Source organism: Ruditapes philippinarum, unplaced genomic scaffold, assembly GCF_026571515.1.
Source record: "Ruditapes philippinarum isolate M1 unplaced genomic scaffold, ASM2657151v2 ctg5749_1_1_1_1, whole genome shotgun sequence".
Lineage (NCBI taxonomy): Eukaryota > Metazoa > Mollusca > Bivalvia > Venerida > Veneridae > Ruditapes > Ruditapes philippinarum.
This window is the reverse complement of record NW_026864599.1, coordinates 19549-43395: the sequence shown is the minus strand read 5'-3', so window position 1 is coordinate 43395 and position 23847 is coordinate 19549. Positions and strand designations below refer to the sequence as shown.

Below are 23847 nucleotides of genomic sequence, written 5' to 3'. Positions count from 1 at the left end.
TCACACAGGATTAGAGTCCAGACAATCGACGAGCACCGAAACGTTGGAAGAATAAGAACCGAGAGTACTATTAATATATTGTGAAAATTGGTTAAAAAACAATTAACAAGTTAAAATACAAATACACAATACACATTAATTGCAAACAGATGTTTATGTCATCTTGTTGGTTTTTTCTTTAGGGATTCTGTTTTTCTCTACTTTAATGTAAAATATTGTTTTGCCAATATTAAATCTGAAAATACTTAAGCCATTAACTACATAATCATGTAAACATGCAAAATCAAATGTAATCAAATGAAAAAATGTGCAAAGAACAAAGAATTGCAAACACAAAAAAACTCAAGACAGTCACGTAGACTGTCATAAGGTACCTGATAAAAAGAAGGTCTTTTTAAACTTAGGTTTTGGGCTCAATCCTTTTTCAACAATTTATGTTTGTATCTTATAGGTGACCATTTATATTTGTGTAATTTGTTTGAAATAAACTAAAGAAATGCTATTAACAATGTTAAGAGAAAAAAATGGGTCAAAGACAGAAAAGGCCGGGTTGCATTTGTATACCAAATATCATGAGGCTGTGATGTTACAAAAAATGTTTACCATTGACCATTAATGTCGAAAATTTAACTAAGTCGGTAAACAGGAAGTGGATGAGCAACAGACCTGAAATTAAATCCCACGGTATGGGACCACTAGTTAATGCTGTATGCAAAATATCAAGAGACTGTGATCAGTAATTGCTGAGAAAACTGTTACGAAAATTTCCAATCATTGACCATTAATGTCAAAATTTAACTAAGTCGGTAAACAGGAAATGGATGAGTGACACACCTGAAATCAAATCCCACTATATGGGACTACATGCCAATGCTGTATGCCAAATATCAAGAGGCTGTGATAAGTAGTTGCTGAGAAAACTGTTACGAAAAGTTCCTTTCATTGGCCATTAATGTCGAAAATTTAACTAAGTTGGTAAACAGGAAGTGGATGAGCGACAGACCTGAAATCGAATCCCACAGTATGGGACCACGTGTTAATGCTGTGTGCCAAATATCAAGAGGCTGTAATAAGTAGAACTTTGCTGAGAAAACTGTTACGAAAATTTCCTACCATTGACCATTAATGTCGAAAATTTAACTAAGTCGGTAAACAGGAAGTGGATGAGCGACAGACCTGAAATCGAATCCCACAGTATGGGACCATGTGTCAATGCTGTATGCTAAATATCAAGAGGCTGTGATAAGTAGTTGCTGAGAAAACTGTTACGAAAATTTTCCCGGCCCGCCCGCCGCCAGCCCGCCGCCCATCATTCACCATACTAGAACCCGGGTTTGCACATGTGCAACCCGGCCATAAATGATATATATTTTACTTTATTTAAGCAAAAAAGAAGAAGAATCATATTGACCACTAGCCCCAACGTAACTTTAACGGTGACGTGAATATGAAAACTGAATGTCATGCGCATTGAATTTCCTGAATTTCTACCTTTACCAATTTCCTCCATGAATAATAAATGTTAACATCTCACCCATCTAGATTTAAATCCTTCGGGGCTTTACTTATTCCATCATCATTAAATTTGCATGGAGTTTTCGTGTAGTTATACGGAACAGTGATCTATGGGTACGAAGCCAATATCACTATGATTGGTGTAAACATTGTGTGGCTAGCACATTTAATAGATTCTGTTTGATTGTTACTGACGTAGGTTTGTAATAAACTGATACATTTTTCTCTTATTCAGTTCATAAGATTATAATTAAAGCCATGGAATATAAACACAAGGAAGAAATACCAATGGGATGATCTAGATGCTAAATTGTTAAATGCTTTGTTGGAGAAGATATATTGAAGATTAATAAAAGAAAAAAGAACAGTGTTTTTTTAAAAACATTTTTCAGAAACATTACATGAAAAATATTTACTTAAAAATGGCGGCAAATGGATAAATTGTTTCCGTGATATTGTTTTGTATAAGGATACTCGAATATAGCAACAAGGTTATTATGAAACTCAAATATATTTTCTCCATAGTAGTACATTGATTTTTTTCTTTTTCTTTTTCCTTTTCTTCCTTTTTTGTCATTTTTCATACTTCTTCATTCCACATGCTCTAATCATTGGTTTTTTTTAACAGATTAAACGCTAAACTTAGCAATGCATAATATCTAAAAAAAATCTTATTCATGCTGAAAATCGAACAGTTATAAATCTTGAATTTAGTTGATGAATACTTATTATATACGTAAGAAAGCAAGCACAAGTGGATATGATATGTATAGTTTGGTTTTCAAATTGTATATTTTGTATATTTTGTCACCATTTATATAAAATTTGTGAAAATACTGATAACGGAGAGAGTTTTTTTGTTGTTTTTTTTTTAAAAAAGGTTTTCAATCTTCCTACTCAGTCCGTAAAATTTATTTGTACTTTATTATATAAATGTAAAGATTACAAATAAAATAAATATTATTTAAACAAAATATATTTTCAGAAATATATCATAAGTACATGTACACATGTTTGTAAAATAAATGTCCGGAGGAAGGTAGTCTAGTACTGGTGTAACTCTCCAGGAACGATGGTTAGGAAACTACCCGCCTATTTGACTGAAATACTGTTGAAAAAAGGCGTAAAATGAAACAAACAAACAAACAAAATTTTAAGATAAACTAAATGACTCGCGATTTTGAATAACATGATCGCCAGTAAATACATGTATAACACATTAAAATCCCAGAATCTTATGTCTACTTCTTTTCCATTTTTCTTCTTTGGTATATGCTCGAATCGTAAAGCCTAGGTCACAAATAAGAAAATGCCGCCGGGCGGCGTCTGTTTCTCCAAAAAATCGCAATATCGGCCGTCGTCCGTCCGGCGGCAGTGACTATCGGACGGCAGCAGCTGAAAATTTTGCTCATCGGGCGGGCGCCTTCGAGTTTTAAGTAATACTTAAAAGCTAACGGCGGCCGGACGATAATTTTTGGGGTCACTGGGTATAAATATCGTCGAGCGGACATCGCTCGGTCGCCGGGCGGCGACCGGGCGATGATTTTTTGATCGGGCGATTTCTAGTTCTACTAAAACACCGTCCGATTTAAAAGGCGTCCGGGCGGACATCGGCCGGGCCCCGCCCGGTGCCTGAATAGAGACAAGTAGTCAAACGATTATCGCCCGGTACCCGGACGATTCATGTACAGGCATCGGGCGGTCATCGCTTTGTCATCCGGCGACCGGGCTGCTTATGTTTGTTGTAATTTCAGCTTGAAGACGTTGTAATTTGCCTCAAAATTATATTTGTGAATTTCTTTTGAATACTAGAAAACATGATTTTTTTCTTCAATGTCCATGCGAATGTCTGACTGATTTTCGCCTTCTACGGCCTCGATACTGGCCGTTGGTGACTCGGTGTCAACAACACGGACCATCTCCTTGGCCTTCCCCTTGGCTTTGGCAGCTGACTTCTTTGCTGGCATAATTACAACTGGCTGATTTATAAAGGATGTCATTAAATGTAAAGTCATTGTCGCCCGGCGCCCGCGCGGCAACCGTCCGATTCACTTTTAAATCGCACAGGCGCCGTACGGACATCAGGCGGCGACCGCCCGATCAGTTCAATTCTTTCTGTAAAATCCATTCGGCAAAAATCGCCCGACGACTGTTTCATTCATGACCACGCAATGTATCGGATTTAAAATCGCCCGGCGTCCACGACATCAAAAAATCGGACGGCGCCCGTTTTATTTGTGACCTAGGCATAAGCAGTGTCGTTTTTACCACATCGGCACCTTTTACAAAAATTTATGCAATTCTACAACACTAGTTCGATTAAATATTTAAAAAAATTGTTACAGATTTACAAATTACTGATGGGACAGGATGGCACGAAGTCCAAGGTTATCAAGTAAGCATTATTGAACATTTACTTTCACAAATTGCATTTCCAAAAATAAATACTTTAAAAGAGTTATCAAGAGTTTTTGGTGTTAAATCATGTGATTAATTTCAATAATGTAACCAGATGATTCAACTTAAATATTTCATTAAAATCAACATAAAATGTGCAAATTAAAACCATATAATGCATTCTGAGATAAATTTGCACTCAAATGTTAAAATATGTTGCCTGACGCTTCTATTTCATATGGTTTTTAATTTTGCACACTAAAACAGGAAAAAATGTTCGAAAGAAACAATAAAATAGCTGTTAATCAACAACAAAACCCCACAACAACAACAACAACAAGTTAATCTTTGTCTGAAATAATATTCATGTTAATTATGATAAAGTTGGAATAAAATGTTTTTTTTTGTAGGTTTACTCGACTCGAGTGGAAGTTTTGTGGAGGAAAGAAGTAAAACGTTTGTTGTGCCGAGTAGAAGGGTGAGTAACACCTAGCTGTGGTTTTATGTTGATGATCCGAAAACATACCAGTTGCTGCCGTATCATTTATTATTTAATGAATGTTTACAGAGAGCTACAAGATTTACATCATTTGATTTGTATAATCAAAGAAATCGGCATGACTACGTAGAATATTCACTTTTTATAGCGTAGTTAATTTTAATTTATTACACTTATGGGAAATCATGTAACTCTCATGATTCATTGGCAAAAAAAAGACAACATTACTGTACATTACTAAAGATTTACTTCCAAAATATTATACATCTTGGCCTTCACTTAATAAATTTGTTTCATTAATGAATAATAATAATAAAACTATTCAAGTAAAATTAGCAACTTATATTAAAGAGGCATTTAAAGTAAGAACACTGGCTATTGAGCAAAATGAATTTTAACAGACAAACAGTGCTTAATTGTAGATTTATTTTCATTGTATTGTAATGTTTATATGTTATGTGTTTGATTAATCATATGCATTTGAATTATTATTGTACATTGATATGTTATTTTGTCTTGGCCATATTCTATAATTATTTACTTGTAAATGGCCAAAGCATATTTATGCCGATTGCTAAATAAAGATTGATTGATTGATTGATTGATTGATTGATTGACTATAAATACTAGCTCGATTTGATTGAGTCATTATTTGGTCTCACAACTGATCACTCAACACTCAACAGAAACTTCCTTCTTGTGCAAATTAAATAGAGAAGACCGGAATACCTAAATAACGCCTAAAACGGCAAAATTTAAAACGTTGCACTCTCGGTTCGATTGAGCATGTTCATGGATGGTACTGGAAAGTGCTAGTTAATGCCCCCCTAGCACCGGCTTAAGCAGAATTCGACATTTTAACGCGAAAATGGTGAAATTTTGAAAATTACGCATAAGTGTACATGCGGCGGTTATCACATTAAACAGTATTTACGATACTTAGCATATAAACCGTACATTCGATTAATAATTTATCATGCATTTCTACAGAAGTTCGTTCTGTACTCCTTTCCAGTTTGAGCATGCTTTGTTCTTTAAAATAAACTTATTGAACGTTAAACATCGAATGTCACAGAGGTGTAATCGCAAACTGACAACTTCACGCTTCTAACAAATATTTACTCGTAACAAATTGTCCTATTGGGAAATGTTTCAACTCTAAATGAGCCGTGTCATGACAAAACCAACATAATGGGTTTGCGACCAGCATGGATCCAGACCAGCCTGCGCATCCGCGCAGTCTGATCAGGATCCATGCTGTTCGCTTACAAACCCTATAACAAGAAGAGAAACTGATAGCGAACAGCATGGATCCTGATCAGACTGCGCAGATGCGCAGGTTGGTCTGGATCCATGCTGGTCGCAAACGCATTATGTTGGTTTTGTCGTGAAGCGGCTCAAATAGTTTGTAGAAGCATCACCACACACGTGGATAAATCACTCTACCAGTAGTCAATACAAACGGTAAGGATCGATACAGTAAAAATCAGCAAGCATGTCTAAAATCTACCATTGATCAATAGATCTTCTTAATCCTCAACACACAAAAATAAATTATCACAAATACAAACACCAAATTTAAGAGAGTTCCGGAATCAAATTCATCATCAATTGTAATATGTACGGAGTAGTAGCCCTTCACCCGCAAAATATACATATAATGTTCACGGCTAACCGAAATACCGAAACACTACCGAAAAAACCGGAATACCCCCGGAATACCAGATAACAAATATAAGAAAGCCGAAATACCTGGTAGTAATGAGGTGTAATAAATCAATAATTACTCAATTAATAATTATTAATTATAATTACTCGGCATGAAATCCACAACATACACAATGAAACAGAAAGAAAAAAATGTACATGTATAACTGAGTTAAAAGAGCCGGATTTTTTTATTTCGTTTTTTTTAGCGATAGAATTCTTTTCAACCTTCTGTTTTCTAATGATTCCAAACAATCTGTGACATAAAAAGGTTATTCACATATACCAATTTTAAAGACATTTTAATTACTTACAAATCAACGTTATTGCAATTTGTATATCATAACTCTGTTGCGGTCGCATTTGATTCTTTAGTGTCGTTGAATAAATGTGCCCTAATTTCTGCTTTCGATTTCAAAGCAGTAATTAGATGATATTTTGGTAAAAACCTGTGGCATTCCGGCCCGAAAAAAGTATCGGGAGTATTTCGGCTCCTTTAATCTATCATTAATGGGTATTTCGGCTATCTTATATCTATTATCGGGTATTCCGGTATTTCGGTAGTGTTTCGGTATTTCGGTAAGTCGTGATACCGTAATGTTCACTTGTGACAGTTGTCGAATTTTCTGTAAGCTTCTGGAATTATTTTCACAAAAGATACAAAATTTATCGTATAATTTCTCTTACGATAGGAATTTATCATAATTTTTTTTTGTGTGACAAGAGCTTCTGGTATCCAAAGTCGGTTTAAGTTTTACAACACAATACAATATGGGGAGGCTTTATCTGAAATATTGTTTTGTTTTTGTAATTGTATTACGTTACTTCGGTTTGATTTTAAAAATGAAAGTTTTTCTTATATGTTAATTATATCTAGCATCAAATATTCATGATTTTTGACAACAACAACAACAACAACAACAACAACAACAACAACAACAACAGCAGCTTCAAACACAATCAAACTAAAATAAGTTCTGTATAAACCAACAACAACAGCAACAACCAACAATAGCAGCAGTAGCAACAACAACCACATCATTATCAACATTATCTACCACAGCAGCAGCAGCAGCAGCAGCAGCAGCAACAACAACAACAACAACAACAATATATATTCTCTGAATCAATAAATATTGAGTACAACGTCAACAAAGGATATACTTGGAAATAAAAATACTAAACTAAAAACAGGACAATAAGATTATATTATCAGCATTCTGAGGTGAAGCAATTTACTTCAAACAAAATGCTATAAGTGATAATACCCTTATAATAGAAACATCTGACAAGGGTTAATTTGAAATTAATGATAATGTTACACTATGAGAATTGTATCTTGATTTATTCTTTTTAATTGTTGACAATATACTAACAATTAACGAGATTGGTTGAATACAAAATCAAAAGTTTTCAGTGTATAATAGATAAATGATTAACTTTTGATAACCCATGCGAATAATAGAATCACATGTAACAATGTGAAATTCATTCCTATAATGACATAACGTTATTGACTCCTGAGGCATGGGATATTAGATGAATATCAAACAATATGTAATGGGTTTAAGTCTATAAATATCTTATTACGTCAATATTGAATTTAAAGTGACTCCACTGAGGTTTAAATGCCAAACGACATAAAATTTGAGAACCTACAAATATCAAGTGAATCACATAAAATGGTTATATCTGTAAAGAATAATAAAGAAATATATTCATAATTTAAAAACAATCAATTTTTGTGCAATTCTAATCCGGATTTGAGGGAACACTTCATTTTTGGATCATTTGGCACACTATAAACGCTCATTCTGAAAAACAATTCTGGAAATTTGCAAGCTAGTTTTGAGTTCAGAATAACGTGAATTAATACAAAAATCTCAGAAATATACATCCAGTGCCGTCATGTAAAAAAACCCTCAGTGTATTCCCTTTAAGACTTCTTATATAAAGAACGAAACTAATAAATTTTAAAACGTTATGTCATTATATGAAATCAGTGGATAGTTACAAATACTCATTTCAAATACTAGCATAATTATATGATCTTGCACAAGAACTAAATCAAATGACAGCAGAGATCAATATTTAGAATTGTCTCTCTATTTTATTCGACAGTTATGCTTATTCGGATATTTAAAGGAAGAATTTAGTCATTCCAGTCAGTTCATTTCCTATATTCAGAAACGTGCTTTTAAGACATACTTTGAGCCAAATGCAAAGCAGTATATTTATATATTAAATTGACTTGTAATAAAAATTTTATTTATTTTTGAAGACGGGGAGTGCAGATGGAGCGTCGGAGTGCGAGTTCACAAGCGGTCACGATTTGGAAACATTAGCGTCTCTAGTTAACACCAAGTTTGAGAAACGAGAAAGAATGATTAAAAGAGACATGAGAGAAGAAATTGAAAGAAGACTTGAGAGAGATAAAAGACATCACGAGGAAATCATTGCCACATTAAGACGTGATTTATCACAACTCACTAAGATATCTCAAGAATGTGACGGTGTCTGAAGGACCTCCAGAAAACCATGCAACAGGAGATGAATAGCCAACAAGAAAAGATTATGTCGTTAAGAGAAGAAAACACACAACTTAAAATCGAAGCAGCAAAAATGCAAGGACTTCATTCTGAAATAGAGGCGCTTAAACTAGAGAATGACTCAATAAAACGAGAGAAAGTTGCTTTGGAAATGAGATCGATAAAGTTAAAATCAACTATAGCAGAGAAAGAACAAGAAATTGCCAGTTTAAAGACACTTATAGACACGCAATACAAAAGAATTAAGCTAGACCTTACCAATACTCGTGACAGATTCCATAACGACCAAGAAACAATACATTCAGGAATGAAACATCAAAACCTTATGTTAGCCGAAATCTCAGCCGCTGTGCAAACAATATCTACGGGTATGGGAGGTAAAGCTGGAAGTAAAAAGGACACCAGAAGAATAACTGAAACAAAAAGTACACCTCCAAAGAGTAAAGCTTTCATTGCTGGTGGTAAAGCGTCATCTGACACAACGCTTAATAAGTTACCGGGGTATACACAGAAAAAACGACATTAAGTGCCATTGTTTTGTGAATTAATGCTCGTGTTACTAGAGCAAAATCTTCAACAAAATAAGTTTATGAATATGTTGAAAAATGCAAGTCAACATATCATGTCTATAAATAATGTCAATTTAAACCCAACGTTTTTCATAAGGTATGAAAACTGTTTTCATTATAGAGCAGACCAGTATGTTCCCTTGTGACGCAGGTTTTTGTTGCCCAGAATTAGATTTGTACTTCTTATCACACTTTCACTTTCTGTAAGCGCATTGCAAATACATACTCGTAACATACCATTGTTTTTTGACGTCTGCAGGTTTTCTTTAGCAATAACCATCGTTTCAAACAATACTGCCTTTACATATTCAATGATATATCTGCTTACCAGAAGCAAGCACTCCCCACCGTAAAATTGTCAGTTTTCCGGTGAACTTTTATTGTCAACTGTTCTATATATGCATTTATGTTTTCAGTGGTGAGCAATAAAATTCCTGCGTATATCATACGATTGTGATCTGAATACGTATTCCATATTTTAAGACATTTCCTAATTAGTAAACAAATAGATCTATTTATATTAATAAAAGAATGAGTTTGATCGTAAATTTGCATAATAACTCAAGTATTATGAACGGAATGATGGCTGTGACTTTGAATTTTTTTTGCCCCCACAAAGTGGGAGCATATAGCGTTGCACTTGTCCGTCTGTACGTCTGTCCGTACGTCCCGAAATCTTGTGAACGCAACTCCTCTTAAACCGGATAGCAGATTTTGCTTTAACTTCCAGGGATGAACAACCTTAATGTGAAGATGGTAGTAAAGGAAGGAATTTTCGCTGCGACCAAATTTAACAGAATTTTGGCCCTTCTTTGATTTTTTCACTATATACTATGTAGAAATTTTGTGAACGGAACTCCTCTTAAACCGGATGGCAGGTTTTGCTTAAACTTCCAGGGATGAACAACAACCTTAATGTGTAGATGGTAGTAAAGGAAGGAATTTTGCTGCGACCAAATTTAACAGAATTATGGCCCTTTGTTGATTTTTAGTTTTCAACTTGTGGCACATGTAGTCCAAAAAATATTTGACCTAGAGTCATAAGATTGACAGAACAGTGGCGTGTGGGGGCATCCTATGGACACATTTCTAGTTTTTAGCTGTGTTCGTTCAAAGTTACATGTTATTATAAATACACTTGTTAAATTTTCAAAAAAACATGCCATTGTAAATATGTACTGTTTTCTTTTTGCTATTTCTAATAAATAAATGTACACAAATAGTTTTTGATTTGTTTTAAGTTTATGTATATATAGAATGAAGCCGTCTTAACATAAAAATGTTCCACAAAAACAGAACAACAAATATTAATAAATGGTTATGATTACTGCTAAAGGATGGAATTTTCATAAAGATACAACGGTTTTATTTTGACAACTTACATGGCAAGTATATAGCTATTAAAAGACTGTCAACATCATTTCATTTTAATAGACAAAGATCAGGTTCAGTGGTAAGATTTTTCAGTGATTCAGCAAAATATCGGCCTGACTTATTGATTGATATACAAGTATATACTATATTATTTATTTTATTTCGATTCTTTAAACGATACATGGCTTTACGCAGCTTTGTCTGTATGTTTAAACTACATTTACACTTAACAAGAATTTGTAACAGCGTTACCAATGCCCCCCGCCTCCGGGAAGTTTTATATGAAGCATAAAATTGTGCTATTTCAAAAGATTGAGGTATGGATCTCAGGACTTTCAGTCCAAAATTATGATCAATGATAGACCTGCAAATGCAACAATACATTTATTAAAGAAATAAAACGAAACACGGAATTTAAATATCTATCATGTTAAGCTTTGGCCTCTAAGTGTGACCTTGACCTTGGAGGTAGGGGTGCAGGTGTTGTGCATGACAGATCATCTTATTATTGTAACTATTTGTGCAAAGTATTTTTAAAATCCCTTGAACTATGAAGAAGTTATATATCGGACACAAAATATACCCTCTAACAGACTATGTTAATCTTTGACATCTAAATGTGATCTTGGAGGTAGGGACCCATGTTTTGCCCCTGACATATCGTCTTATTATTCTGTTTATTCGGCAAAGTATTTTTAAAAAGACATATCGTCTTATTAATCTGATTATTTGTGCAAAGTATTTTTTAAAATGACATATCGTCTAATTATTCTGATTATTTGTGCAAAGTATTTTTTAAAATGACATATCGTCTAATTATTCTGATTATTTGTGCAAAGTATTTTTAAAATCCCTTGAACTATGAAAAAGTTATAGACTGGACACAAAATATACCCTATAACAGACTATGTAAATCTTTGACCTCTTAAGTGTGACCTTGACCTTGGAGGTAGGGACACGTGTTACGCATGACATATCATCTTATCATTGTGACAACTTGTGCAAAGTATTTTCAAAATCTCTTGATCTATGAAGAAATTATGGACGGGACACAAAATATACAATGTAACAGACTCTGTTAACATTTGACCTCTAAGTGTGACCTTGACCTTGGAGGTAGGGGTGCAGGTGTTTTACTTGACATATTGTCTAATAATTGTGACTATTTGTGCCAAGTAATTTTAAAATCCCTTGAACAATGAAGAGGTTCTAGATCGGACACAAAATATACCCTATAACAGACTATGTTAATTTTTTAACTCTAAGTGTGACCTTGACCTTGGAGGTAAGGCTGCAGGTGTTGCGCAAGACACATCGTCTTATTATAGTGACTATTTGTGCCAAGTATTTTCAAAATGCTTTGACCTATGAAAATGTTATGGACCGGACACATAATAAACTCTATAACAGACTATGTTAATCTTCGACTTCCAAGTGTGACCTTGACCTTGGAGGTAGAATACCTGTTTTTGCGCATGACACATTGTCTCATTATTGTGAACAATTGTGGCAAGTATTTACAAAAGCCCTTCAAAATTAAGAAAGTTATTGACCGGACCCTCAAATAGACAATGTTAACCTTGAATGAGCAAGTGCGACCTTGACTCTGGCGGTAGGGGTCATTTGTGCCAAGTTATTTTAAATTCCTATGATAAATGACAACGTTATGGACCGGACAAGAGTGTGATAAACGGACAGACAGACGTGCCAACATTTGAGGTTTATGTGCTTTTTCTTTGATCTTTATGTTTAACCAGTAAAAATTACCAAATAAACCGGTCGGTTTATAGGATTTCTTCCTTATTTTAACTAAAGTTATGGATGGAATGAAGCTCATAGACCATTGGATATTCGACCGGACAGAGCCTATTTCTATATCCCCCTTTTTTCTTCGAAAAGGCGGGGGACAATTACATTTGTTCACAATCAAGGAATCGGCCACGACACGCTTTTAAAGTGAACTTCAAAATAAAAAAATAAGATCTTTATTTAAAGAAGGTAACAAATGAAGAAATGCCATCGTGGGAAACAAATAACATATCTTTATTCTAAAGGTGGCCTTCTAAACAATATATACAAAGACAACAAATCATAAAACAATAACAACTACTGTGTATTTCATTAAGATTTTGTCCTAAAACTTTTTTGACAAACGCTCCTTTTAGATATGAAATATCGTTTAAATGTTCTCTCAAAAAGTGATCAAGAAACATGAAAACCATTCACAGGTGACAGATATGCATTATAATCTAAACTCCAAATGAGCTGCGTCACGACAAAACCAACATAATGGGTTTGCGACCAGCATGGATCCAGACCAGCCTGCGTATCTGCGCAGTCTGATCAGGATCCATGCTGTTCGCTTACCAACTCTATTACAAGTGGAGAAACTGACAGCGAACAGCATGGATCTTGATCAGTCTGCACAGGTTGTTCTGGATCCATGCTGGTCGCAAACGCATTATGTTGGTTTTGTCGTGACGCGGCTCAAATGTATAGCCTCTGGACACCCCACGAGTATAATGGGAACTGTTATTATCTCCACTAATGCTTAAGGTATTTGAGCCGTGTCGTGACAAAACCAACATAATGCGTTTGCGACCAGCATGCGCATCCGCGCATTCTGATCAGGATCCATGCTGTTCGCTAATAAACCCTAAAAAAAGTAGAGAATCTGATAGCGAACATCATGGATCCTGATCAGACTGCGCGGATGCGCAGGCTGGTCTGGATCCATGCTGGTCGCAAATGCATTATGTTGGTTTTGTCATGACGGGGCTCATTTATCTATTTCAAAATATTGAACACAAACAAGTAAATGGAAGAAATTCTTTTATTTTGCAAGCAACCACTTGTACATAAAACTAACTGAAGCATAAAATATATATTTATAGACAGTAGACAATAAAATATGTTACATTAATTTATGTGTAAAAGAATCAAATGTTCAACATTCCTTTGATTGACCTGGTCATACATTGTGTACATGATGTTACATGTAATTCATTCCTTTAATTAACTATGTGATGATATCTAATTTTAAATATATGTTATGATTAGAGACTAAGTTTTCCTCGTCAACTTAACGAATATATTTAAGCTGAAGAACTCATTTTCGGGGAATTTTCTTTATCATAAATCTAACGTTTGACCAACAAAATACAAGCAAACCAGATATATTCGATATATAACCAAATAACCAAATGAAAATAATAATGTTTCATAAGAATAAACAAACAATATATAAAACAAATGATCAATTATAAAACACTTATAATATATACACATAAACAATAAAACTACATAAATATAACAAAATTCCCTGCATAACATATTGAGTTGATATGTATAAAATCATGTACTATAAATATTATCACTCGATAACATTTTTTTCTCACTAGATACTTAAATTATTTGTTCTTCCTATTTTCAAATTGAAAAAAAAAGATCTTAATCAGCAATATCCAATATTGAAAACTTCAATTTTATTTTTAACATACACTGTTTTTATGAGAAATTACAATAGTTTTGTCTCATTTAAGAGCTTTCTGTTCTCTGATATAACTCATTTATATAAAAATTTTCTGTAAACTTTTCCCAGAATTATAGAGCTAAGAGATGAAAAAAAACCACACCCAAACTATTTACATAAACATCAGTGTTTGTTTAGTCAAAGTCATAGTATAAAGTAGTATAAAACTTTTACCCAAACCATTATAACACTGCACAGCTTTAAAAGCATGCTATAAAATAATGTGAGCTATCTACTCAACATGCACATTTTGCTTGTATTCTAAAATTTAAAGATTACGGATTAAAAAAATATAAAATCTGAAAAAATGTTATCAACTGGTATATAATCGTAAACAATATGAATTGAATCCTGTCACCAGACTGCTTATCTACAATCTACTGTACATGGTGAGTTTCTGATGAAATATCATAAAACTGGAGAAAGAGCAGAAAAAGAAATCATTTAAACTAAAATATTGTAATTCTGTTTTCTGCAGTATAACAAAAAAATAAAATATTCTCTGTATAAGTACACAAGACAAATATATCTTAAAACATTTAAAGAATGCACTGCACTAAACTATAATCAATAAATGTAAAGATAAGATCATTGATTTAACAAAGGTCAAAACTCCTGTTTATATAAGGAACATAAGTTCAAATGTATAAATAAGGGACAGAACTCTATAAGTTTAAACAAGGGCCATAACAGTTTATGCAAGATGATCACTTCATTTCCTTTTGTCACATCTACTGGATCATTATTTCAACACTTTTTTTTTTTTGTTGAAGGACATAGCTTTCATTTAACCATGACTAACTGTGCATGACACCAATTTCTGTAAGAACGTGCACTAAAGCATCAAAACACAAATATATTTTTTTCTAAAATAATGATGCAAATAAATCATCTAATTGTAAACATAAATTCTTCAGCATGACAGTTTCCTTTTTTTTATACAGAATCACACTCACATCACACAAAGATCAACTTTATTTTTGTACAATTCAATAATGAGGAAAATGTTCTAAGTTTAATAATAAAAACGTTCCACAGACACATTTTTTCTTGTCACAAAGTGATTAAAATAGAAGTATTATTATGAGTCAATTCAGTGCTGGTATTTATCCAAGAAGACCGTCTCTATGTTCCATTTTATGTTTCTTCTTCCAATCCTCCACTGAAAATATAAATGTTGTTAACATACCCATTAATTAACAGACTCAATTTAAGAAAACTGAAAGAATCATCATTACCATTTATATGAATTAATATTTAAAACAAAATCTTGGTTGTCCCTGATTGTCATATTTAGATATCTGGTGAAGGTGTTTGTGATGATGATGGTGATGCGATGATTTCATACAGTTGTGAATCCTGCAGAAGTTTGGTTAATTTAGAATTAAGTTTTTTGACCAGCAAACTGATGTTTTAGCCAGGCATTAACATTTTGGACTAAAACAAATGAATGTCAAATCAGATGGTATAAAATGTGCTTATCCAGTTGGCTTAGAGCAGATGTTTGGGTAAAAAGTTGCAAATCTGGTCAAATGTATCTTGTGTCCCTTTATTAAAGTAATGAACTTCTTGCATTTATCTCAATGTCTAAACATTTTTTATTTCTACGTAACCTTTGACAAATAAAGATGAGTAAACTTTAACTTTTAAATTAAAATTTTAAGATGTGTAAAATTCCTCCACCATTAAAACCAGCTTTACTAGTGGAGGAAGACCTTGGGTGCCCTTCTGTTCATAATTTCAGACACAATATTTCAGACACAAACGGATACCTGAGTAGAACAACCAATGTTCTGTGAGTTTGCTGGATAGCTTCACCACATGAAAGAACTCAAAGTCCCTAAGAATTCGAACCAACAACAGTGAGGGGCAAGTGGTTTGAAGTCAAGAACCTTGCCCACTTGGCCTACGGACACCCAAAAATCATTTTAATCTTTGCACTTAGCTTTGATCTAAGGTATTTACCTTGGCAGTCCCTGCTACAATAGTATCTCACTTCAAGAACACCTTCATCTTTGCATCTAAAACAAAATCAAACATTGTAAGATAACTGTCATAACAATTAACCCTTAACCTGCTAAACTTATCCCACTAAGGATGCGGAAGTGTCCATTACAAATATAAGGGATTACAACACAAAGTTGGTAATTAAGGCAGCCAGTGGTATGAGGCAAGGTCAGACGTCACACATTTTACTCTCAAGTCAATGGATAGGTATATCCTACTTTATCAATATACCTACATTATAAATTGTTATTCAAAATAAATCATTCGAAATTATGGTTTTATTTTATTTTTTCCTCAGAAATTTCATATTTCAAACAAAATTAAATGAAGTCGTGAGCATTAAAAGAGCTATCGGTAGGACAGCAACGCTCGACTATTCTTAGTGCTTGATAGAAAAAAAATGCTTGATAGAGTTACCTCCTCCTGTTTACAGGTTGGGGTCATGATGGTGAACAAGTGTGCAAAGTTTCAAAGCCATATGTCAATGGACTTTGAAAATATTTGAACTATTACAAAAACTTTAACGTAAATTCTAAGTCGAAAAAGGGGCATAATTCTGTCAAAATGCTTGATAGAGTTACCTCCACCTGTTTCCAGGTTGGGGTCATGATGGTGAACAAGTGTGCAAAGTTTCAAAGCCATATGTCAATGGACTTTGAAAATATTTGAACTATTACAAAAACTTTAACGTAAATTCTAAGTCGAAAAAGGGGCATAATTCTGTCAAAATGCTTGACAGAGTTTCTACAGGTTGGGGTCATGATGGTGAACAAGTGTGCAAAGTTTCAAAGCCATATGTCTATGGACTTTGAAAATATTTGAACTATTACAAAAACTTTAACATAAGTGGTTAAGCCGACGCCGACGCTCGGGTGACTGCAATAGCTCTACTTATTCTTATCGAATAGTCGAGCTAAAAATAATATATCAATTGAAAAATAAACAGAAAGTTTTGACATAAACAATCCACTTACTTCTGACATTTCTTGAAAGCTTTTCTTGATGGTTCAATTTTCTCGCAGCCACCACAGGTTCTCAGTTTTCCAGCTAGTATACTTTCTCTCTCATCCGAACTTACATCTTTCACATCCCCATTTACTTCAGTTCCATCCTCAATGCTTTCAGCTTTATCAATACCATTTACAACTTTAACTTCATTCGTTTCATCTGCAAGTTTATCTTCTTCAGCTCGCTCTACTTCTGGATTAACTCCCTTAGATTTTCTTGCCTCTCCATTTTTACTCTGCTTTTTATTCCCAGATATACACTCATTTTCTTTTGTTTCAGGGGACGATTTCTTGGTTTCGTCTAACTTTTTTGATTCTTCAACTTTTTCTCCTTTTGGCATATAATTCATTCTGTATTTTTTGCTTGTTTTCTTGTTATCAATGACATCCATTAGCTGTTCCGCGATATCATTCAGTCGTTCTCTTTTCCGCTCCTCTTCTCGTCTCTGCTCCTCTTCTCGTCTCCGCTCTTCTTCCTCCGCGCGCTTCAGTTTCTGGATCTCATCATGATGCGGACATGTACAACCAGATGATCCTTCAGCATCTGAATAATGATAATTATGATAATGATAACTATGATAATTCTAACACAATCTGCATTTTTCACCAATTGAACACTGAAGGACCAAAAGTGTGTGTAAAATATGCAATAAAATCACTGTTCAAGATCTATATCTAGACATGTGACATATTCATTAAACTGTGACATGCTGGAAATAAGTACAGAAACAAATCAAGCACAATTTAGCTTGATTTCAGGTACAGCAGCATTTATTTGTTGATGTTGTGTTAGAATTGAAATAATATATATCCTTAATATATGCTTAATAAAATCAATGTTGCGTTTCATTATATCACAAGGGCTATATCATGCTCGTATATACTTTAATTAATATGTATACACGTACCTTGTATAGTTAATAGTTTTAAATTCAACATATGTTTTACTGTAGTCATGTCCACATGTATCATGTGTACATTTAAATCATGAACATTAAAGAAACATTGATATAATGCACTACAATAATATAGGGTAATTATTGAGTGATGCTTACATTAATAGTCATAATCATATAGTATTACAATATAACAACAAATGTCAACATTTACTGTTACATAAAAAAACAAGAGGGCCATGATGGCCCTGAGGTCGCTCACCTGTATTTAGGCCCCCGGAGCGGGGCTAGTTTAAACCCCAGGGCTTTTATTTGAACAAACTTGGAAGACACTCATTAGAAGATGTTTCATGATGTTAAGTTTTTACTACACACATATAATGAAAAACAATGACCTCCTCCCCCCCCACCCTTTGGCAGGGCCAATTTTAACCCAAGGGCTTTTATTTGAACAAACTTGGTAGACACCCACAAAAAGATGTTTCCTGCAATCTAACCTCTAGCTCATTGGGTTTTTTAAAAGAAGATTTTTTAAGTTTTAACTATACACATATAGTTAAAAACAATTACACCTCTGGGGCGGGGTCAGTTTAAGCCCCAGGGCTGTTATTTGAACAAACTTTGTAGATGTTTACTAGAAGATGTTTCATGCTTAATATCTAAACTCAAGCTATTTGGGTTTTTTCAAAGAAGATTATTAAGTTTTTGCCATACACATATAAGGAAAATCAATGTACCCCGGGGCCGGGCCAATTTTGACCCCAGGGCTTTTACTTGAACAAACTTTGTAGACACCCATTAGCACATGTTTCATGCTTAATATCTAAACTCTAGCTATTTGGGTTCTTTAAAAGAAGATTTTTTTTAGTTTTTACTATATGCATATAGGGAAAATCAATGACCCCCTGGGGCGGGGCAAATTTTGACCCCAGGGCTTTTATTTGAACAAACTTGGTAGACACTTATTAGAAGATGTTTCATGCTAAATATCTTAGCTCTAGCTCTATGGGTTCTTTAAAAGAAGATTTTTAAGTTTTTACTATATGCATATTGGGAAAATCAATGACCCCCTGGGGCGGGGCCAATTTTGACCCCAGGGCTTTTATTTGTTCAAACTTGGTAGACACTCATTAGAAGATGTTTCATGCTAAATATCTTAGCTCTAGCTCTTTGGGTTCTTTAAAAGAAGATTTTTTAATTTTTTTACTATATGCATATATGGAAAATCAATGACCCCCGGGGCGGGGCCAATTTTGACCCCAGGGCTTTTATTTGAACAAACTTTGTAGACACCCAATAGAACATGTTTCATGCTAAATATCTTAGCTCTAGCTCTTTGGGTTCTTTAAAAGAAGATTTTTTAAGTTTTTACTATATGCATATAGGGAAAATCAATGACCCCCTGGGGCGGGGCCAATTTTGACCCCAGGGCTTTTATTTGAACAAACTTGGTAGACACTCATTAGAAGATGTTTCATGCTAAATATCTTAGCTCTAGCTCTTTGGGTTCTTTAAAAGAAGATTTTTTAAGATTTTACTATATGCATATTGGGAAAATCAATGACCCCCGGGGCGGGGCCAATTTTGACCCCAGGGCTTTTATTTGAACAAACTTTGTAGACACCCAATAGAACATGTTTCATGCTAAATATCTTAGCTCTAGCTCTTTGGGTTCTTTAAAAGAAGATTTTTTAAGTTTTTACTATATGCATATAGGGAAAATCAATGACCCCCGGGGCGGGGCCAATTTTGACCCCAGGGCTTTTATTTGAACAAACTTTGTAGACACCCAATAGAACATGTTTCATGCTAAATATCTTAGCTCTAGCTCTTTGGGTTCTTTAAAAGAAGATTTTTTAAGTTTTTACTATATGCATATAGGGAAAATCAATGACCCCCTGGGGCGGGGCCAATTTTGACCCCAGGGCTTTTATTTGAACAAACTTGGTAGACACTTACTAGATGATGTTTCATGCTAAATATCTTAGCTCTAGCTCCATTGGTTCTTTAAAAGAAGAATTTTTAAGTTTTTACTATATGTATATAGGGAAAATCAATGACCCCCTGGGGCGGGGCCAATTTTGACCCCAGGGCTTTTATTTGAACAAACTTGGTAGACACTTACTAGAAGATGTTTCATGCCAAATATCTAAGCTCTAGCTCTTTGGGTTTTTTAAAAGAAGATATTTAAAGTTTTTTCTTTCGGTTGCCATGGCAACCAGAGTTCTGCATGGAATTAAATTCTTTGAACAATTTTTAAAGGTGACCACCAAAGGAACATTTCTGTGAAGTTTGGATGAAATTGGCTTAGTGGTTTATGAGGAGATGTCATTTAAAGTAAAAGTTTACGGACGGACGGACGCCGGACGAAAAGCGATCACAAAAGCTCACCCCGTCACTTTGTGACAGGTGAGCTAAAAACACGCCAGCCAGTCAGCTAAGACAAAAAGTCCATTAATCTCTTATAATTAAATTACTTTGCTTTTTCTTCTGTGCACGAACAGCCTTCTTTTCTTTCTTTTCTTCTTGACGTTTGTGGGACATTCCCATATGTTGATGTATGGTCTTTGTGACTTTGCTTAATTTCTGCTCATCTGCAAAAATCTCTTGTAAAAACCTACAATGATATAAATCATCATTAATGTATTTTCAAAATGGTAAAATATATTCTAGTGAACAATAACATACTGAAGTAATAAAAAGTTCACAGAACTTTGAAAAATAAAAATCTAAGAACATTTATCAAACTCATGTTTTGCATTCTTTTGTTCACCAAACAAAACAACAAACTAGACAGACATCCCCAAATTTCACTGTCCTGTCAGCCATTAGACTAACATCATCATACCCAAACAAACAGACAAGGGCAAATCTATACCCCCCTTAAGAAGGGGCATTAAAGTTCCTGGAATTCCTGGAATAAACAAAGACCAAAATTCTACATAAAATACAAAGAAACAGCTAGAGCTTATCTTAATACATTCTCTCTAAAATATTTCCAGCTTAATCGGTAGTAGAAGACTACTGACATTATTGTGTAATGAACAAAGAAATAAGCTTAGTATAACCCCATTTAGTTACCTTGTTTGATAGCTTACTTATATCAAATAATACAATGTCTCTTGCTAAAGTCTTATCCAAATTCGTGATTAACAATTTAATGTCAGTGACCTGAACCACTCAACCAAACAGACCTCCTGACATAAATTGGGAACCAACAGTTATATTCTAAATTCCTCCTCTCATGTAGTATAACATGAGGCTAGGAACCATGTGTTACAAACCTTGTGGTTATATCAGCAGTTTTTTCTTTCTTTGTTTCATTATCAGAATCTTCCTTTTGTGATGTACTCTTTTGTGGAGATTTCGATTTTGACTTTTCTTTCCTCTTTTTGTCTTTCCTAAAGGAGTGAAAAAATAGCAAGTTTAACACAGTTTCAACTCTGACCCTACTATATTAAAGGAATGGGACTTCCCTGATTTTGAATATAACAAACAGTTTAAACAAGTGGGTTTCATGTGATTCCAATAATCCAAAATAACACAGAAGTATATATCCATAATAAGTCAAGGAAAATCAAATTTTATAGAAACTATCTTACAGTTTTCAAAGAAACCTTAGTAAAGTGTCAAGAAAGTAATGAGTATATAAGTAAACCTACTTTTCTGTTGGTGCAATAGCTTTAGAATTCTTCCTCTTTTCCTCCTCCTCTAAGATTTTAAGGAGACCTTTTTTCTCTTGTATTTCATTAATTTTATCTTCAGGCATATATGCTCCCAGTGTCACAGTAATTGTCTGCTCCTTCTTACCATTTTGGAATGTAAAGTTAAGGCTGCTCTGAACACCTAAATATAAATTATTTACTTTAACAGATATTTCTGTTTCCTTGGGATAACTGATATAGATACTACTTAGATGGGCATTTGAAGCTACTCTTACTAAATGTGGTAGCAAAACTCTGCTTCTTAATCTATAATGAAACATGATTCCAATTAACAGAGTATACAATTTTGTTCACATTGTTAAATTTGACTTCCATTCAAAATAAAAATTACTATAAGAGCATCAATTCTCAAACATCAAATGAAGCAATATTAAATAGTTCAACTATAGGGCTTTTGTGGGGATATTATTATTCAGACTGTAGACCAAATTGATTAATTCATTAGAATTTGTACTATTTTTCATCTGTATATCCTCATAAATCATTATGTAGAAATGGATACAATTTGACATGTATGTATGTACATATTTTCAATAATGACATACCAGGTACTGGAGCTAATCTTTCTAATTTATCTGACACAGGTATAGGTACTTTCCCCATCATTGGCTCTTCATCTCTGGAGGGTATTGTAATTGTAGTTTTATCTGCATCTAAACCGGCTTCTAAAAATTTAGCTGGCAAGTCTGATAACTCTATTCTCTTCTCCTTCTTCCTAGCTGATTTTGATGGCCTCCTTTTTTTCTCCGATTTTTCTGACTTTGATTTATCCATGTTCAAATTTGTCTCTGTGTATTTCATTTTTGGAAGAGTTGGACCATCCTCATCGCCTAGTACTTTAACTTTTTCAAAATCAGAACTTTCAACAAATTCAACAACTTTGGGTTCTATTTTGATTGGTTTTTCACAATCACATTCCAGTCCAAACGTTTTACAAATGGGACATATTTTCTTGTCTGGATTTTTAGTATTGTTGTAAACTCGGATATCCATTGTTCTCATCCCTAAATTCCACCATTCACCATCTCCTGGAACTAATTAAGATAATAGGATTTCTATAATTTATTTCCATCTTTATTAAATATAATTTTATTTCCTACAGATACAAGCCTTCATCCAAAAATGGTTTGTAAATCTTTTTTTTTTTCTTTACTCTTAGTATCATGATGAAATTAAAGCTTTTTTGGACCACTCTCATTAAATTTAAACCTTAGTATAATATATATACATGTACATGTATATTATTTTCATATATTATGTATCTGTAAAATTCAAACTAGAATTTGGCCAATGTCGAAATTTGGCTTAAACAGACAAACTTAAGCAATTATTAACAAAATGTTACATGTCTTTATTAAAAAAGTCTCCGTAATATTTTATTCACACATAAAAATACCTGTATCTTTGTCAAGAAGAACAAAAATCTCAAAGTTTTCAGGTTTGCGAATAAGTTGCTCCCATAAAATATCAGCCTTGGTTATCTCTTCCTGTGAATTATAAGAACAATTTAATCAGATGATGCATTTGACATTATTAGGCACACCTGTACTGAGAGTCCATATATTTCAATGAAACCTCATTATTTACCAAAAGTGTATAGGATATAAAAATATCCTGCTTAAATTTAATCTTTTTCCTTTTTATGAAAATCATAAAATGCTTTTTTCCAGCCGTTAACCATTTTCAGATAAAAAATATGACAGCATATGTAAAACTTTTTTCTAACAATATAAAACTTTATTTCATTGTTTTCTTCAGACATATTTGGAATAAAATGTAACAAATTCAGTTGCCCATCAATCTCACATAAAAAAAGGAAAAAGCATACCTTGTAGTTTAACTTTTTTCTGTAAAAGAAAAAAACAAAAAAGAAATTCATAATTTTCGAGAAACGATGAAACAACATATTAATAAACAGTATCCTAATGTCATTTTTGAGATAATAAGCTTCCAATTATGAGTTTATTGATGAACCTTTACTTATTCATTAACTTATTATGTACAAAATCACTTTTATTCACTCATTAAGCGACTAAGACTTAAAGATTTTGTTCCTGTCTGGATTAAATG

At 33.6% G+C, this 23847-nt stretch overlaps 2 protein-coding genes across 3 annotated transcripts in view; one reads left to right on the top strand and one right to left on the bottom strand.

The window, feature by feature from the left end:
- The first annotated feature begins 1654 nt into the window (after positions 1 to 1654).
- On the top strand, positions 1655 to 10458 carry LOC132726237 (uncharacterized). The gene is made up of 4 exons (XM_060711512.1): positions 1655 to 2006; positions 3861 to 3910; positions 4323 to 4390; positions 8400 to 10458. The coding sequence occupies exons 2-4, from the start codon at positions 3886 to 3888 to the stop codon at positions 8637 to 8639; spliced, it is 333 nt and encodes a 110-aa protein (XP_060567495.1). The 5' UTR covers positions 1655 to 2006; positions 3861 to 3885; the 3' UTR covers positions 8640 to 10458.
- Positions 10459 to 14310: 3852 nt separating this feature from the next.
- Positions 14311 to 23847, bottom strand: part of LOC132726238 (titin homolog) — a 28561-nt gene continuing 19024 nt past the window's right edge. For both annotated transcript variants that reach the window (XM_060711514.1, XM_060711513.1), the window contains exons 13-21: positions 23606 to 23624; positions 23174 to 23264; positions 22323 to 22811; positions 21715 to 21898; positions 21337 to 21453; positions 20530 to 20669; positions 17124 to 17700; positions 16108 to 16163; positions 14311 to 15304 (exon numbers count right to left, since the gene is read on the bottom strand). In XM_060711514.1, coding sequence (XP_060567497.1) covers positions 15249 to 15304; positions 16108 to 16163; positions 17124 to 17700; positions 20530 to 20669; positions 21337 to 21453; positions 21715 to 21898; positions 22323 to 22811; positions 23174 to 23264; positions 23606 to 23624 — 1729 coding nt within the window. In that variant the 3' untranslated portion in view covers positions 14311 to 15248. The remainder of the gene's footprint in view (positions 15305 to 16107; positions 16164 to 17123; positions 17701 to 20529; positions 20670 to 21336; positions 21454 to 21714; positions 21899 to 22322; positions 22812 to 23173; positions 23265 to 23605; positions 23625 to 23847) is intronic.